Genomic DNA, 19,525 nt, shown 5'->3' with positions numbered 1-19,525 from the left:
GTATAACAATGCAAGAATAGTACATAGGCCCTTTTTAAAATATGTGTACTGCACTGATTTAATTTACATTGGACCAACTGGAATTTTTTATTTTTTTTGTTACATAGATATTTTGTGGCTTTATTTGGATCTATTTAGATGAATGCATTATACATTAGAATGCTTAATTTGTATTTAGTGTTGTTAGTTTTTCAACATTAAATTTGTTTATTTTGGTTTCTGGATACATTTTCAATTTATGAGCATTTCACCCTTTACCATGTTTCTATGTGCATGCTCTCTGTCTATCTTAATAATGTTGGTTCCATTGGTGAATTTTAGACTCTATTTACTACTTATATTTAGGAAGGGGTTATTAAATTGGATGGCGATTTTGGAGAAGGGATTATTTTACATAGTATAGGTTAATGTTTTGCTCTGAATACCAAGTTCAAACTAATATTTTTCTCTACTAATTTGCCTAGGGACCATCATTTGTTTTTCACATTGGCGAAGATCATCTTACTTTGTATGTTGTACATTTCAAAAATTTAACTGTCTCATCAAATCAACATTAATTTCAGAGACATCCTTGTTTTTATGGATTGAAATTATTATGGTTTACAAAAGCCTTCCATAAATTATTTTAAATGCCAATTTTGTTGCACAAATAGCTTATGGTTATTTTGGGCCTTATTTGTAGATATTTGCAGCTTTTAAAGTTTACTTGATATAGATAATTTTCCTACAAGTTCATATTTTATGTTTATGAGGTAGAACACTGATACATACTTATCATTAATATTCTGACTGCTATGTGAAAGTTTTTGTTTGGGATGCTATTCCCAACAATTGTTTGCATAATGTAGTTATATCACAAATTTTTTAAATATGTTGCAATTTAAATTTCTTAAAATATGAACAATCAAAAGAAATTTGCATTCTATTTCTATTAAAAATAATCTCAACTAATTTTTCTACCATATATTTTTTTTAAATGGCTAGTGGACTTCTCATCTTCACCAATTCTATTGCAATTTATCAATGACCTAAATATACCAACTAAAAACTTCTACTATAATTATTAACGGTAGGAACTAGATGCTATGCGTCTCTCCTTGTTTGTATTGTTTTCATAAGCTTATATGGATTGATTTTACATTACCAATGCTTGCGGTCATCAAGGATGTAATTTTTCTACATCTTGAAGGCTAAAATTAATTCAAAACACCAAAAAGAATAAAGAAATTATTAAAATGGAATGAAAATCAATACTTTGGTCCCACTAGGTGTGCCAAAAACTATTATCAATAAGATTTGCACCTTGTTGAACTTTAGAGTTCAACAATAGAGTTCAACAATCTATTGAAACAAGGGACTAGTCCCAAGGTGTGTGTACCTTATATGAGACCAAACCTCTAAAGAAGGTCAACTTCCTCTTGGTATTCACTTATATTGATCCTAATTTTCAAAGGAAAGGGACAAGAGAAAACTTGAAAATGACTGAAATACTTTTGAAAAGTGAAACTACGTCTATAATGGTTATGCACCTTACTGATCTTAAGTCTATATTATTGTTTGATACACAACATCCAAATATTCAGATGATTTTACACAACCTACAACAATACATTTATTTGTATATGGTCATTTTTTAAGAAGAGACTTATTTTCTTCACTCTTCAACTAACAACTTACTCGATGCATGTATTTGTGTTGTTTTAAGGTGTTCTGAATGTAACATAGTCCCAAGGATTTTGAAAAAATCAGATAAACTAAATGCTAAGTGCAATGACTCACAAGAAAGAAGCTTTGAAGGAAAAACAACTAAAAAATTCTTTAATAATAGTAGTTTGTAAAATGATAGACTTTGAAAAACCTACTATTGGTTGAAATCAAAAGATTACAAATGTTGTGTAGTCACAAAATGACTAATTCATGTGAGTTACAAGACTATTTTCTGCTACAATGAGCTTGAAAACAACAATAGAGGAGAGGGAAGATTTTTTCACTCTACTAGGGTTTTCTTGCTTCATGCGAACTTTCAATTTTTTTTGCGTACAACCTTTCGCTTGCACTCCCCTTCTGTTGGCACTTGTCATATTGCATTTATTGCGAGAGCTTTAGGTTAGGATATAATGGCTCCGGCCAGCGGTGAACCAGTTGTTTCTAGTGTTCACGCTGTTGCTTCAGACTGCCATGGCGCCGCCACCGAACAAACGCCCGCGCAAGTTTGTCCCGAAGGTTTTCCACAAGGTAATCCTAATATTGTCCTTCCTTTGCAAGAATTTGATGCTGCATGTGACTGGTTAGAACAACATAGCTTGATAGGGTATTTTGTTGGTAGGACTCCCCCTGAAGCTATGCTCAGAGAATGGGTCAACAAAAGCTGGACTCCTCATGGCGTCCGCCTTGACGTTGTGCAAAACCTTACCAAAGGTTTTTTTTATTTCGCTTTGCTAACCCGTCGCAAGCTGACGTGGTTTTTACCAATGGCCCTTGGTCTGTGCATTCCTCTCTGCTTGTTTTTCAGAAATGGTCCCGAGACTTCTCTGTCTCAGACGATAAAAAGCTTAGAGTTCCTGTTTGGGTCGAATTCCAAGGTCTGCCCTTGCCCTGCTGGCCTTTTATTGAGTCTATTGCCCAAGCCCTTGGCAAAGTTGTTACCAAGGAGCCAGAGAAATTTTTTAATGCTCGCCCTCAGCGGCGTGTTTGCATTGAAGTTGATCTTTCTAAAGATCTCAAGGATTTTGTGGAAATCCAGATTGGCGCTCAAACCTTCGCACAGAAGGTGCTTTACTTGAACCTACCTAACACCTGTTATAAGTGCCAGTCTGCGGAACACAAGATCAGGGATTGCCCTTTGGCCACACCTAGGGTCAAACCCCAGCCTAAAGCGATGCCTATTAAGCAGGTCGAAGGAAAAAAAGAAGAATGGGTTACTGTTGGGCGCAAAGGCAAGCCTACCTTGAATCCTTTGGCCCCCAAGCCATCCTATGCGGTAGTTGTCGTGATTCCTCCTACTTCCACCGAAGTGTCAGCGCTTGCTAGCATGGAGACGCCAGCGGCTTCTGTTGCACTTGTTTCGGTTTCGCAGGTTTCAAACCCTGCTGGCTCGCAGGGGATTAAGGCAGCCACCAGGACCTCGTCCTTGGCTGGGGCTCGTTCTCCTCTTGCAGTCTCTTCCATAGTACCACCAGCAACAAGGCGTTCTCGCAGTCCTCCTGGACGTGTGGAGATATCAGGGGTCAAACGACAGGCTGTAAGTCCAGAGGATTTCTCGTCTGACTTTCACCCGGTTACTACCTTTTTGCATAATAGTTACTCCTCTCTCGAGGACGAGGATGATATGGAAGAGTTTTCATGAACTTCCTCTCTTGGAATGTTCGAGGTCTTACAGACCTCCCCAGAAAATTCTATTTCTGGGATACCCGTCATAGACTTGGGAATTTAGATTTTCTGTGCCTGCAAGAAGTTAAGATTTATGGTTTCATGCTTTCTGCTACATGCCGCGTCATTTGGCAGGATAACATCATGTTTTCTTCTCAGCATGAAGCTGGCCGAGGTGGTGTAGTTACTCTCCTGTCACCTCGCCTTCATTCTGCTATTATTTTGCACGGTTCTGACCCCACACACCGTATTATTTGGCTTTTGCTTTCCATTAACAATCATTCTTTTGGAGTCATTAATGTTTATGCCTCCAATGATGCTGTGGAAAGGGCACAAATGTGGGTTTGGCTTGCTAACAACCTGCCGCCAGCTACTTGGGTCCTGTGTGGGGACTTCAATATGGTTGAAGTGGCCTCTGACAAAGATGGCATTCTGCCTTTCCGTTGGACAGCTGGGGAAAGAGAAGCCTGGTTTTACATGCGTCATAAATTGGGCCTCTTTGATCCCAATACTAGCCGCCGTCATGATAATGGAGCTTGGCACACTTGGTCCAATTTTCGAGTCAGTCCTGACCGCATATTGAAACATCTTGATCGTGCTATGATCTCGGCGCAATCTTTTTTTTATTTTTCTGAAGATCGTGATCTACCTGTCATTCCCCTGACAGATGTGACGTTGTCAGACCACTATCCCATTTATTTTGGCATTTCTTGGCAAACAGCTGTCCCCAAAGTAGTTAAGTCTCAATTCTTCCTCAACGCGTATGTGATTTTGCATGCCTCCACCATCTCCCACATACAACGTGTCTGGAATTTGGAACCACGTCCACATTCCCATCGAGGTTGGATTCAATGGTGGAATGATGCCATTACCAAAACGGCTCATTTTTTGCGCATCTACGGGCGTCAGCTGGCAATTTTTAGAAAATAATCTTATGAAGCCAACACCCTTGCCCTCAAAAAAGCCTTTGAAGGGCTCACCTTCAACCCCTTTGATGTGGATCTTCAACTTCAGCTTGCCAAGCTTCGCCATGAAAAGCAAATTGCTAATAACTATGTTGCCCGAGGAGCTCAAATCAAAGCCCGTCTCCACTAGTTGGAGGTTGTGACAAAGCCTCGAAGGAGTTCTTCCAGGCTCTCCGAGCCCGTCATACCAATATTGGGATTAAAAAGATAAAACAGGGAACTGATGTTCTTTCCAGTTTGCCAGACATCCTGCAAGCTTTTGTTCTTCACTATGAGAACGTTTGTGCTTCGCAGGGCCATTCGGTTGCTCAGGAGGAGGCTCTCAGAAAATGTATTACTATTACTTCAAACCGCCTCGCGGTTGAGCAATGCGCTTTCTGTGAGCAACTTCTTTCCCTCCGAGACCTTAAAGAGGCAGTTTACTCCATGGCGGATGACAAATCCCCTGGGTGTGATGGATTTCCCTGTGAATTTTACAAACATCTTTGGGAGCAAATTGGTCCTGATCTGCACAAAGTCTATCTTGAAGCATACCATTCTAAAAGCTTAGGAGCGATCATAAATAAAGGCAATATTAAATTCATACCTAAAGCTGGTGATCCTGAGGACATCTGCAACTAGAGGCCCATCGCCCTCCTGAATGTGTCTTATAAGATCATTGCTAAGGCGCTCTCTCTCAAAATCTGCCATATGCTTCCTCTAATTGTGCAGCCTGAACAAACTGGCTTCATCAAATCCAGGTATATTCTTGACAACATCATTGTTGTCTGGGAAGGTATGGAATGGGCCTGTAAGTCCAAGCAGCAGGCTATCTTTTTAAAGATAGATTTTGCTAAAGCCTATGATCGCATTGAATGGCCTTTCATTTTGGCTATGCTCCAGGCTCTGGGTTTTGGTCCTAATTTCCTTCAGTCCATGGAGATGCTCTTTGGTGACGCCAATGCTTGCATCACCATCAATAATTCGCAATCTGAAGCTTTTGGACTTTTTCGCTCCATCAGACAAGGTTGTCCGTTAGCTCCAACGCTTTATGTCCTTGCTGCTGAAGGTTTTGGTTATTTACTTGCTCACTCTGTGTCTTCAGGGCTGGTCCGTGGCATTTCCTTGCCTGATTCTTCCTCCCAGTTAGTCAATGGTCATTTTGTTGATGATTCTTTTCTTACTCTTCTTGAAGATGAAGAAAATATCAAAAATGCTTTAAATTGTCTTGACACTTTTTGTCAAGCCTCTGGCTCTGCCATTCAATGGCATAAAACGCTCTGTTACCGACAGTCTTTTTTGCCAGCTCCACCTTGGCTCAGCCAATTCCAATGAAAATGGGTTACTCATGGAGAAATTTTCTGCTTTCTTGGCATTCCCTTTGCTTTCCAGGCTTCCCCTGTGGAACTTTGGAATGTTGTGCTTACAAAGATTACCAAAAAGCTTGATTATTGGATCACTAAGCCGCTTTCTCTTGCTGGTAAATTCCATATTTGTTCTAAGATTTTGGCTGCCACCCATGTGTTTTATTCTTCTTGTTGGACTCCCTCCAAAGCTTCCTATCTCAAATTAGAACATTTGCTCAGAGATTTTCTTTGGGCCTCTGGTTCTGACCATCATGGTTTTCACAGAGTTGCTTGAGATTTCTGTTGTCTCCCAAGGGAATCTGGGGGTCTCGGCCTGCTTTCCACTCGAAAGCAGGGCCTTGCCCTCTGTGCTAAATGGATTATCAGAGCTATTTCCGGAGATGAAGCCTGGAAAATTCTTGTCAGGCATTGCATCTCTTCCGGCTTCCCTGCTAACAGACCGGCGTGGAAGGGAATTGGTTTTCAGACCCTTCTCACTATGCATGAACCAGTGGTCATACAGGGCTCTTTCGTTATAAAGAGCATCTGGAAAGCCTGGGAAGCTGTTAAACCTTGGCTTCGTTGGGCTGGTGACGAGTTTCGCAATGGGCTGTCCTTAAATCAGCAGAACATTTGGTGGTCTCCCCTGTTTGCCTTCCAGGGTATTCCTCTTGCCAAGACTCAAGGTGCCAGTGCTCTGCGTTTCTATAAACGTGGCATTCGCACTACCAAGGACATTTTTTCAAGAATCACCATGAATTTCAGGTCTTGGGAGGATATGCAAGTTCAATACCGCCTTGTACGTGCTGATCGCCAGACTTATGAGCTTCTGTTGTCTTCCATCCCTGTGCACTTACTTCATAAAGTGGGGATTCAGTCTGTTCGACCTTGGTGGTATGATTGGAAGTGGTTTCCTGCCACTCCATTTACCAATTATAAGCCCAATATGGGATACAGATGGCTTTCGCCCTTCCTTCCGATGGTGGACACGCTTAATCAACGGTGGCATTTGCATTCTTCGCTTTCTCAATGGAGAACACGGTTCAACACCATTTGGAGTGCCATTGCAGAACCCAAGATTGCTCACTTTGCTTGGTGCCTTGCTTTCCAAGGTCTTCCCCTGGGGCCTCGGCTCAAGCACATTGGGGTTCCTGATCCCAAATGCCCCTTCTATGGCCAACCTGAGTCCTTTTTGCATATTTTTTGGTTTTGCAAGCGTGCTCAGAATTATTGGCACTGGATTCATGATTTTTTCAAGCCTTTCAGGCCCGAACCTTTTTCATGGCACATGATCCTGCTGGGTGATTCCCTCATATTTCCTCAAAAGTTTTCCCAGATTTGGCATACCTTCAGGATGGAAATTTTATTTTTTCTATGGAAAGATAGGAATGCAGTTTTATTCTCTCACAGTTTTTTGGATGTTAACATTGCAATGTACACTAAAGCATGCATTTGTAACAATGTCATTATGCAGATACAGGTGCAAGCTAATAAAGTTGCCCTGGAGGTTGCCCACTTACAGGAATTGTTAAACCATTGGGGCAATGCTCCTTGTACCATTGCCAGAGTGCCTTCGGATGCCTCGGCTGATGCCTCCTCGTCTCGCGGTCGTCGTTCCAGACGCCAGTCCTCTGGTCGCCATTCACACACGCCGCGCTCCCAGGGTCCCCGCCACCGCTCTCCTAGCGGTGGTCATGGCAGTTGGAGGCGTCACTCTGCTTCCCCACCACGTGGTGGTTCTGGCTGGTCCCCGACTCCCCCCCCTAGGCGGGCTTCTGGCCGGTCTTCGCCTCCTCCCCCTGGACGAGCGCACTCTGGTAAGTTTCCCCGGCTGGCCCTAGCAATTTCTCCTCTACGGCCAGACAAGAAGGATGCAGAGACTGCAACTACCCCAGATCCTGCAGATGCTGCTGACGGCTGGACTATTCCTAGTCTGCCTCACAATCCCACTGATGCGTGGGGATTTCTTGATAAAAATGATCCTCCTCCCTCTGCCGGTACTGCCTTGGCAGCATGAGGTTGTTTTAAATATATTTTTTTTATGAATAGTTTATAGTTGCTGGCTGTGGCCATGTTGTTTACTCCGGCTTCGGCCGATTGAACTCATTCGCAAGGTGATCCTGTATCCCCCGGCCCTTTTTTGTGAATTGTAATCTTAGTAAATTTTATTAATTGAAAAGAACTATTCATCAAAAAAAAAAAAAAACAATAGACAACAAAAGATACAAGAACTAATGTGTGATTCACTTACAATCTCATTTTAATTTTATACTATTTTTCTATTTTTAATCACTCTTTCTATTTTTCTTTGGACCTCTTCTTAAGTTTATTCTAAAGATGATATGAATTAGTTATGATTTGGATCAAGAGAATCTTCACTAAAAGATGTGTCATATTTAATTTTTCATAAAATATGTCATTTGTTTATATAAATGATGTTTTGTTTTATTTAGGAAATATGTCTCTCGAAGATTTCTTTGATAATAATTGTATGTTGTCTATATCTCTGAAATTCCCACAATGCACTTTTATAAGCATTTTGATGTTAGATTGATCCTGTAGAGAATAAAGAAATAGAAAAAAAACAGAAAATAAATTATAAGAAAATAAAATTGACTAACTGAAAATAAAAATTGATAGAATTATCCAGTTATATCACAATCTAAATCAAATGATCAATTAATGGAGTGTCTGATTCAGTTCATGTAAAACCCAAAAACAAAAGTACTAATAAATCATCTAGCCATATTTTACAGTCTTGAAAATTGTATCTAAAATTATACTAGACAAAATAAATATATGCCTTCGTTAATTTATCAAAAACATCTAAGTTTATTTTTTGAAAAAATGAGTACAATTTTCCCCGGGTGCTCATAAAGGAAGGTCCTTAAAAAGAGACCCAAAAAATGTACAGAATGATTTACATGCACTCCCAGCTCCGCCATGTTTGGGAAGCAGGAACTTATTGGTTAACCAGTCACCTTCCATTGACGACAAAAACCACACTCCTAAAATGGGAGTGCATCTAACGGGCTGCATACTTTCTTCCTGTTTGAAGATAGGCTACAACATCAGGGACTCAATAAACCCTGCATAACAGTCTCAGGAAGAAAATTGCCGATGATAGTACATTTTTTTTCAACTCGGAGGAACTCATCAAAATGAATATACCATGCTAATGAATGTTTTTATTTGCAAAAGACCAATGCGTCTAAAAAATTAATTGCACTAGCAAGCGGCACCCCTAACTCCTCAAAGAAACAATTATTAATAGTACATATGCATGTTTCTCTCCAGTCAAACCAATGTCCAGGCCTGCATCCAAGAGTACCCACAGCATCAGCAAAAACACATAAGTATCATCAAATGAATGTCACCTCAGAAGAAATTGAAGAAGCTGATGTGTACCTCAATTCTTCCATCTACTGAAGCACCAAATAAGAGTTCTCCATCCCCGTGAACAGCCAGACTTATGAGCTTACTGTTCCCTCCCCTTGTATGTAAAGTTCCCACTTTCATTAGTCTGTCTCTTAGCCACACTTCAATGGTCCCGAATTTGGAGCCCAAGTATAGGAAGTCATTGGTTACAGCCATAGAACGAACATCAAGGCTTGATTGTAAACTGCCCACAACGCTCATTGTGGAAAGATTCCACACCTAATTTCTCATCAATCAATCACAGCGCACAATCACCGTTAGTTGTACAATAGTGAAGAATTCAATTCGTGGTAAAGAATATTAAAATCCCGCAAGACAGTCTCAGAAGCATGTCATCAAAAAAGTGTGCATCTGTAGAAACTTAAATACCAATATGAAAACAAAAACAAAAAATTAAAAATGACATGATAATGTTTCGAGAACAACTAATTGAAACACAGAGAGAAAATGTATCATCTTAGAGGGCCAATTACCTTGACAGCTACACCATCTACTGGATAGCAGGCAACGTATAGAAGCCCCCCATAAACCTTAAAAGCATAGACTGGATTTGATTTCCCTAGTAATTTCCTCACACCTGATTGAATATTAGTTGATTTGCCACTTTCCAAATTGATCTCCTGCAATTATGCATTGAAAATATCAGCGAGCTTAAAGAGGACCAACATGGTTAGCAGAGCTATGGCTTAGTGGTTATGGAGGGTGATTACTTCCAATATAGCCCACCTTCCCATGCCCTTCACAATAATGTAACTGTATATTATGATCTGTATGAGCGGAGTTACAATCCCTGCCCTATTCCTAAAGGGGTTATCATATCAAGATGAAAAGACAAGCAACCTGTGAATCGGGGGAGATGAACTATCTGGTCAAAGTCTATTATTGCTATGTGTGATGAATACAGAAAAGTAATTTTGCATGCGTCCAATACAGAATTGGTGTTCTATGCTTGACATGGAATAAGATTCAAAAACAAAAGCAGGGGCCCTGAAAGATTCAGAAAGGTTTGACAATAAAAGTTCAAGTTCACAGCTTTGTATGTGGGTGAAATTTACGGGATATGAATTCTGAAGAATATATGTGAGGTAACGGTAGTCTTGTTAGTGACCTGAAATAACAATTTAATCTTCACCTTTTCATATTTAGACCTATGAACATAAGCGTTTCTTATCTTCACCGTTTTGTATGGATATATAGGTACACAAGCATTCTTAGGCATTCTTCCTAATGATGGGAGGAATAATCTTAAAAGGGTCCATGGTTCATAAAGTCTACTCCTTACCTGAATGCTATTGTCAGTGCATCCACAGTAGACTTTTCCTTCTGCCATAGCAAGACACCTTGTATGCTTGCTAGAGTTAATAGTCTTTGAACTTCCATTCCAGTCATATATCTGCAATAAAATCCAAGCCATCAGCTAAAATGTTGGTTACAGAAGAGCCTCGAAAAATAATCTCAAGCCTTGTCTAAGGACTATTAGCATACTTTTATGCCAGCTCCTTGAGAAATGAAGCATGCCAAGCTAGTGCTAACATTAAGTGCTTGCACATGATCCTTTACTTCATGGACTTGTATACAGTGAATTTTTTCTTTCCCTATTGCCCAAACCTGAATAAATCAGAAAATTCAACACGCGAAACACTGGTATCAAGGACAACAGAATTACAGTACGAATAGAGATAAAATCTCGTTAAACAACTGTTCTACAAGAAAAAATATCGGGATAATGCATGCTTTAATGCTTTACAGAAACGTACCCTGATCGTTTTGTCATGAGATCCACTATATAAATTTTCTGTAGATGATGAAACAGCCAAAGAAGTGACCGATTTTGTGTGCTCTCGAACTTCTTGAATCAGATGAAGAATCCTCCTTTTGCAATCCCATACCTTTTCATTCATGTGAAATTCAGTGAGATTCCTATAGTAAGAGGCAGAGCAACCATTGTCTGAAAGAACTCAAAACTCAATCTCAGACATGTCAATCAGAAGTTATACCTTCAAAGTGCCATCAGAATGGCCACTGAAAATTCGATCAGCTGCATGAACAAGGGAATTCAACTCTCCATTCATGCTTGTATCTTTAAGAGAGAGCTCTTCGTACTTCCAAAGTTCAGACTGATATTTAGAGCACATATGCCATTAGTCTAGGGTTTGTATAAGATATTTTCAACTCAGATGCATTTCCAATGGAATTTTACTTACAATATTTGCAGATGGATGGTTTGCAAGAGCTCTTAATATATCAGTTGCTGCGGAAGAAACATTTTTCAGTTCCCATAAAGGATTGAATATGTCATTTGCACGTTGTTCCAGTTCTTCCAATCCCTCTGTTATTCAAGCAAAAGTTTTGATTGCTTAAAATTGTTTCGAGTATCCAATAAAGTACTACAAGGGAAGTTTCTAAACTATGAATATCAAACAAAGTTGTTCAAATTTTGAACAGAAACCCCATGGGTGTATCAGATAGATGTTCTAAACTTGATGGTGCATTCCCCGTGTAAATTATGTGATCAAACGGTACTCGCTTTTGTTTGTCAATAAATTTTTCTAAAAGATAGAAACTAACAATTGTGGCCGAGAATAAGATTACCTGAATCATAAATAAAAGTACGCAAGCCTAGTGCTGCAAGGGCTCTGTCTTCTAATCTCTTATGGGATTTCAAGACTGTGACAAACTTCTCTAGTAAACACTGACGAGCTGCACCTTTAACTCCTGTATCTGGGACAATTGTTAGCATATGTGTCAGCCATGTTGCAGCGACAAGGGAGGATCTTGCTAGTTGCATGGATTTGCTTTCAAGGCAGTATCCTAAAGCCTCGAACATCAAACCAAACTCATAGCTAACAAGGACAGAGGCTACTCTCCTCTCCCAATTTCTAGCAGCCATGTCTTCCTCTTCCTGTGCAAGATTAGTGGATAATTGCATCGAGTAAGAAATGACAAAATGGAACAGACGAAGAATTATCAAGATTGACACTAAATTTTGCTTTAAAGGTGTTTTTGACCTCACCAAAACTTCCAATGATTCCTCAGATTGGTCAAGATCTTGCTTTGCCCTCATCAATTCCTTGTAGCTTTCATCAAGACCTGCACTTCTGAGAAGCAGAGCCTCAGTGAGTGGCTTCCCAGACAAAGAAAAGCGCCCTTGGAGAGCAACTATAGTTTCTGCAGCGGACACTTGAGAAACTATAAATTCATCAGACTTTAGTCCTTCCACAAGAGCATCGAGAGCTTCTTCACGATACATGCTCATTTTTCGAGGCTCCTCCTGCAAGGGGAGTTGGTTGTTAGTGACTTCCATTTTCTCCTTAGCATTGAAGAGTACTCGTTAACATGAATAAAGCAGTGAAAACTATGCAAAGTTCAAATGGTTTTATAGTTTAGACCAGAAGATCGAGCTGGAGAAGAAGACTAGCAACTACAGGACGCTGTTCCATAGATGTCATCTGAAGGTGCACGAGAAGCATATGCATTGTACTAAATGTGTCTTGATCTTTCACAATTCGTAGAACCTGTTCATTGAATGTTCTCCTGAATCAATACATAAGCACCATGATTAGTCTGCTAACGTACTTATTCTGCAATTAAAGCTATCCCTTTTCTAAACAACACCTTTTACCATATTTTATTGTCCAGGATAATTAAACAAAACTCGTAAGCAAATCTTTTCTAATTTCATTGGGAAGAAGAGTGTGAGTTTTATGCAGAATCACCTGTTTAAACGAACGAGCTCTGAAATGAAATTAACGGCAGTGATCCTATCCCTGTCACTGCCAGTTCGTAGAAGTTCTAAAACAGGAACCATCTCAGCACTGTTGGCAATCAAATTTCGGCAACTTCCATCTGCGTGCACACAGGATGAAAGTATAGAAATTGCATAATATCTCTCCTCGAGGTCTTTTGATTCCAAGATCTTGACAAGGGCCGGAATCCCATTCGTAGAAATAACATCACGGGCATTAGCACATCTGTGATTTTCATTCCCATTTGCGAGAATTCTCTCCAACATAACTATTGCCACTTCCTTTGGTTTCAACTGCATCTGAAAATCACACTCTAATTCTTTCTCCTTGCCATCTGTAAGAAGCTCGACAAGTACTGGAATGAGATCAAGAGAAGCCAGACTAGAAAAAGAGGGTTTTAGCTGATATATAAGAACGGCCGCCTCCCATAGGCCCTTCTTCAAAAGAGCAACTAGGACCTGAAGATCAGAATCCACCCTGGTCAGAGTTTGTATTACCGTACTGTCTGCTGCTACAAGTTCTGAAAGGATGTAAAGCGCAGCCCTCAAAACTCGGGGCATGATAGAATTGGATAGGATTTCGACTAGCCCATTGATTACTGCTGGTTTGTTTAGATGGTTCTGGATATTGGGATCTGCCTCTAGTTTTTGCCAAATCCTAGCAATTTTTAGAACTGCTGACTCACATTCCTGCAGATCTTCAGTAGTGCAGAGACATAATATGATAGGCCTCAGCTCGCTGTTCATGCTTTCGCTAGTAACAACCTTTGTAGATAGAGTAGCCTTGTTTGATCCGTTCCCAAACTGTATATTTTGACTCCTGCTTTGGGTTTCAGAGTAATCAGGATTAGATTGAGCATGTGATCCTGTTTCGGGTAAATCAATGGAAGATGAATGGGGTATATTGGGTACGGAAGTTTCTGAGTTTGAAAAATCAACACCTATTTCCGGATTTTCTTCTTTCCATGCTGCAATCAATCTCTTTAATAAGTAGTTTGTTTGGGGAAGAGCAATCTTTTCTAGCTTCTGACGAGTTATAGGGCAAGTACGGTTTCCATGTGCCAGCCATTCTTGAATAGCTTTGCGCTCATAGGTCTGCCCTGTTTCTAGAGTAACTGGATCACTGAAGAGCTGACTAGTAATCGGGCATACAAAATCCTTTGGAAGTCTTGGCTGTGGAGTTGAGGCCCCTGATGAATTAACAATATAATCGCTCTGACTCTCGTCCCCTTCTCTGGCTACAACGGAAAAAGCTTTGGAGACTGAACTGCGGGAGGAAATATTCAAGAAACGCGGAAAATTTAGGATTTAAATTATTAAAAAAAAGACTCTTTCGGGTTCCTGCTAGATAACGATAGCCCTAAATTCTCACCCTCTAGAGTTATCTATTCTGTCTGGCGCAAACACAGCAAACTCGTATTCTGGTTCGGTATCTCCAAAGCTGACCTCGTTCTCTATTTCTTCGTTTGAAAACCAAATTCCTTTGGATTGACTAAAATTGTTTGCGTCTCTTTCATGATTCTGAACCTGTGGCAGACAAAATTACACTTAGAAGAATCCGTCTGATTTTGGCATGTACGTAATTAAACAGACGAGGTATTGAATTTCGAGGCTTCCAATCGTTACCTTGAATTTCAGTACAGATTCAAAGGAACTGCTGTAATTCTCGGAGGAATTGGAAAAGCCAGCTACAGATGAAAGCCCGGCATGGTCAGGATCATCATCAGATATGGCTTCGGAATTGAACGAACTTGATGACCTCCCAACGCCTCCCGATCTTATGCTCGACGTAGTTAATAGTTTACTACTTCCATTGCTCTTCTTCTGCTGGATATTGAACTGGGTATCTGAGATTTCTTCCGGGGTCATCATATCTTGTGGAGTTACTCTCCTGGGCATTGATTTAGATCTCCATTGGAATGATGTGGAGAGCCGGTTGATGTTGTAATCCCGCGATTGATCATCGTAGTCTTCCCATATTGGCTGAAAATTTTCAGAGAGAACAAATCGCTATGATTATCTTCGAATGTTTTAGGGATGCAACTAGTAAAAATAATCCGTCTAATCAGAAGCCAGGGCCGGGAAAGTTCAATTTCCATTCCCTAGCGTGTACGGAAACCATTATACTGTTTAGGATTTCAGAAACCGGAACTGTTATTTGTGCAATTTTATATAAAAGAAAGTTTTATGAAAGGAAATATAATTAAATTACAGCATATATAGCTTTTCAACAGGACTCAATTTCGCCTATGGCCTAAATTTCCTTAGCACCTAACTTTGAAAAGGACAATTAACAAGTCACATGACAAAATGCCCCCAAAAACTATTTATAAAGAAAAACCAGGTGTCTCGGGCAAGCACTGAAACAAAGAGAACTTTTTGACTTCGACCATTTTTGCATCGAACTTTCCATACAGCACAATTTCATCAGTAATCACGACGACAAGCGGGTTAATAGGATCAAAATGATTGAGGATTCTTTCTTTTTCTTTTTCTTTTTTTTTCGTTTTTTTTTTGCCCCCCCTCTGAGGGCTTGTCGATAATAATGTGGTTTAAATCAATAGTGATGGAGCAAGATTAAATGGATCCTCTGTCCCAAAACAATTCTTAAAATGAATTTGACCACATACTGCACATTAGCTAAATCTGTCAAATTTGGTAAAGAAAACAAACCTCCAGGGGTGGGGGGAGAACGCTATGGATGTGGCTTTAATAAAGAAGTCACATTTACGCCCCACACACACGGCAAAGATAATTCCAGTTCACTAACATTCCCAACTAGATTGCTTTCCGGAACTGGGTGGAGATCCGAAAAGGAAATCACGAACGATGTACTCAAACGTTCTGCCTTACAGAAGAGATAATACAAGACCTCAAACAACAATGCGATGCTTCGAGTTCTTTTGTTGCAGTAGCCGCATAGTTTTGGAGATATGCAATGAGAGCTACTTGGGTGCTATCTGGCTGCAGGGGAGTCAGGGACGCGTTATGCCGCCCTGCTTCCAACTAATTTTGGAAGCTGTTATCTCTGGATGTGGCGCAGACTACAACCAACACTCCCCCTAATGGTGGCATCTCCGTGGCTGCTGGATTTTAACCAGCAATTCATCAATTGGCTATTTATGCGTTTTGAGGGGTTAAAATACAATGACATATCTAGAAGAGTAATGTCAAAGGGGAGATTTTGGGCAGAACTTCAAAACATTTGAAAGATCTATGTATTATCTGAAGGGCAACGTTGAATGGATAGCGTCGCGAAAATTTTCTTTGACAGGCAGAGTGGACCACCAAATTTAACTTTAATGCCCGGAATAGGTCCAGCTTTGACAAAATCAGTAAGAAAAAAGTCTTAGCGACCCGGTCTGACATCAAAATGACCAGAAATTAGAATCAGGTCTTTAATGATATAAATTATTTTCCAGTTAAATCACTTACGTTTTCTGTTGGAAAATTATTCCGGGATTTGATCAACAAAAGGGCATTTTTTCGTCTAAATTCCAATTATTAACAGAATCAAGTTTCTAGATCTGTTCGAAGCGTGGGGAAGAATATATGTGACCCGTTTGGGCCTTCCAAACATGTTTCAAATCCTCTCCGATAAAATAGTTACTATCCCTAGTTACTCTTGGAGCTTATCGATTGGAGCAATCAACTAATGTATTAAATAAGAGGGGGAAAAACAAAATCCATCGGAAAATGTCACCTAGCAGGCAAGACAGGAATTGTTACAGATTTACAAAGAATTCAAGTCCCCAACATAGATGCGTCCTACTTTTATTCACACAGAAATGAACATATGTTATATATTTTGAGCTGGTGAGACCAAGATTTCAATTTTATACAACTAGAGAAGAATTAGCCTGTCCAAATTCAAAGCAAGGCCGTTGAAAACCCCACACTGAGTTCCTACATTTAATCTCTACTTTAGTAGGTTCTCTCAAGTGGCTCTCCTAATGGCAATGGGTTATGAAATGTCATCTCTAACTTCATAGGCTAGGCTTTGAAAACAGAGGTTTGAGAGAATTCGTTTCAAAAATTCAACAAATATGAGACACTTGATGTTTTTAAAAATTAAAAAATCTAGTTTTCCAACACTAAAAATCTCAGAAATCATAACAAATATTCCATGGCTCTAACTACGGACTAGATAGCTCACAAGAAATCACAGAACAATTAACGCCTACAATCAGATTATCCATAAACCTCCAACACAACAAACAGTGAGCTTTCTAAAGCAGTAAGTACATTGTAGCGCCCGTTCCTTGCACATGCTGCCTCGTCCATTCTCTTGATCCCGAACCCATCCTCAAAAACAGAATTCATGTCCAAATCAAATCCTGAATTCGACCCGAAATGCCCTTGAAATACTGGAACCTTTACACTGGGCTTATCACCAGGCTTCCCCTTCAATTTGTGCATATCATAATCCAGCCACTCCTCGTAAAACTTGACACAAATCCTTGTATTCTCATCCAGGGACTCCTGATAAATCTTCTCCAACCTCTGCAACTGCTTTGCCTGCTCTGCACTCATCTTGGAAAGCAAAGCTTTACATCCAAACTCATCAAAAGCAAGCATACTCGCACAAGAAACGGAAACACCAAAATTATCATCGGGCAAAACTGTTTCAAGAATTCTATACCTCTGTTCACCATACCACCCCACAACTGAGCTTAAATATTTCAAAAACAGATCTTCCCAGAGCATAGGTGCCACTTCTAGCCTTGAATTTTGTGGATCCACCCTAAACATCTCCAAAGTCTTAATAATACAGACCCTGTCATTTTTCCTGAGCTTAGAAACCAAGGCCAAATTCAGGTTTGCCCATGCTGCAAAATAACAATTAGGCACACCTGCAGTAGAATTATTAGCACCATCCTTTATATTTAGTAAAACACAGACCTGAAGCATTTTTTCCGCATAGTCTAGCCTGCCCATTTTGATATCTTTACTGTTTGATCCGATTGCTTCTTCGATGGCCTCCATGCCCCGGTACAGATTTGCAATGACTTTTTCTTCTGCATACTGAACCCGGTCTGATCCTCCAGAATATTCTACTTGCTGTCTGGATAACCTTCGGTTAATCTGCTCTTTGTTCTGTAAACGTTGATCTTCATTGCTTATGGCTTCATCTATAAAAATTCCAATAATTTTCACCAGAGAACGTACAATATTCGAATTCTTTGCACCTGTTCCCATGTTCACTGATCTCACTGCTCAACCTGAATGCCAAGTACATGAATGCCCTTACCTCAATAGAAATTGAGGGATTTTCTCAATCTGTTCCGCCAAATCCTTCCTTGCTACTTTAAGTGCCGGCTCGGGCTTACGCTCACTGTTTTCCATTCTCTTCAGCCAAGGGCCATGGGGTTCTTGTACCAATGGTGTTCAGACACCTTTTCTGCTGGTTCAGGGTTGTAAGTAAGCGCCGGCTCGGGCTTACGCTCACTGGTTTCCCTTCTCTTCCGCCAAGGGCCAAGGGGTTTTTGTACAAATGGTGTTCAGACACCTTATCTGCTGGTTCAGGGTTTTCACTTACACTATGTGAATAATCTTCTCTACAGGGGTTTCACTTACACTATTTGAATAATCTTCTATCCAGCTGATCTAAAGATTCTTTTGCCCTTTCTATTCTGCCTGTCCATCTGCTGCTAGATGAATTTTCTCACCCTTACATTCACTATTAGGCGTCTCTCCTGTTGGTCACGCGTTCACTTGCATTCACTGCTCAGCATCTTCTCATTCTCCGAGTTTTACAGAACTAAGATTTCTGTGCACTGGACTTTTGTTTCTGTGACTATAAAATCTTTATTTTCTTATAACAATCCAGATAGCTTACAGTCACTTCAAGGCCTCCTCTCCCCCATTCTGTACAGATTGAGTTTCCTGCCCATTTCTTGTTCAGCCTCTGACCTTTGTGGAAGGTCGCGGGTTCGAGCTTCGCTAACGCCACCTTAATTTTAGAATATTATGGAATACAGCTGTTTTTAATCGTCTTCGATTGCAGGCGAGCGGCCGGTTGCCGCCCTCAAGCAAATCAGTGCAGAGTGCTCGCGGCTTCGTTACTAGGAATACATGTCTGCAACGAATTGAACAAGAACATCATTTTCGTTTTGCCGACCACATGCAGATGAAAATGAGCCGTCCTTTACAAAGATGATTTTAAAATAAGATCCTTATAGAAATATATATATATATAATAAAAATAATAAATAAATACTTTTGATTGAGACTTAAGGACAATGTGAGGTAATATTCCCTAATAATATTTCAATGCGGTTTGACTCTTGATGATAAGAACAAAGAACCATACTACCATATTTAGACTATTACAATAAAAGAAAATATTTTTTATTATATGATTTTGTATTCTAATTATTTTATTTTACTTTGTTTATACTTCACTTTATTTATTCTACATTTCTTAATAATAATTTTTTGAGTTATTAAAGATTATTGTATTCAAAATGTGTTAATAAAGTTTTGTTATTAAATAACAATTTAAAAGAAAATTAAGATGGAAAAAATATAGGAAGTGTGAAATAATAGAAACAAAGAAGGTAGATAAATAAGTAATTTGTATTCCCAATTCTAACGATCAAATTTCACAATCCTATCAAAATATGTCACTAAAGCAAACGTTATTCTACTTGGATTTGAACAAAGTGCAAGGAGATAGGGAA

General features: G+C 39.8%; 1 protein-coding gene across 1 annotated transcript; it reads right to left on the bottom strand.

Moving 5' to 3' along the window:
• Positions 1 to 8,442: 8,442 nt before the first annotated feature.
• Positions 8,443 to 18,994, bottom strand: LOC149551290 (putative E3 ubiquitin-protein ligase LIN). Its single transcript, XM_089786846.1, has 15 exons — positions 17,088 to 18,994; positions 14,469 to 14,825; positions 14,215 to 14,369; positions 12,814 to 14,109; positions 12,487 to 12,631; positions 12,111 to 12,368; positions 11,690 to 11,999; positions 11,302 to 11,426; positions 11,095 to 11,214; positions 10,855 to 10,986; positions 10,583 to 10,705; positions 10,380 to 10,490; positions 9,571 to 9,717; positions 9,068 to 9,316; positions 8,443 to 8,974 (listed from the first exon to the last, which is right to left on the bottom strand). Exons 1-15 carry the CDS (start codon positions 18,039 to 18,041, stop codon positions 8,957 to 8,959), a joined length of 4,500 nt encoding a protein of 1,499 aa, XP_089642972.1. The 5' UTR covers positions 18,042 to 18,994; the 3' UTR covers positions 8,443 to 8,956.
• Positions 18,995 to 19,525: the final 531 nt, after the last annotated feature.

This window comes from Cupressus sempervirens, chromosome 6 (genome assembly GCF_028749045.1).
Source record: "Cupressus sempervirens isolate cs-2001-9-10 chromosome 6, ASM2874904v1, whole genome shotgun sequence".
NCBI classification, from domain to species: Eukaryota; Viridiplantae; Streptophyta; class Pinopsida; order Cupressales; family Cupressaceae; genus Cupressus; species Cupressus sempervirens.
The sequence above is the reverse complement of the archived record's forward strand: the minus strand, read 5'-3'. Positions and strand labels throughout refer to the sequence as shown.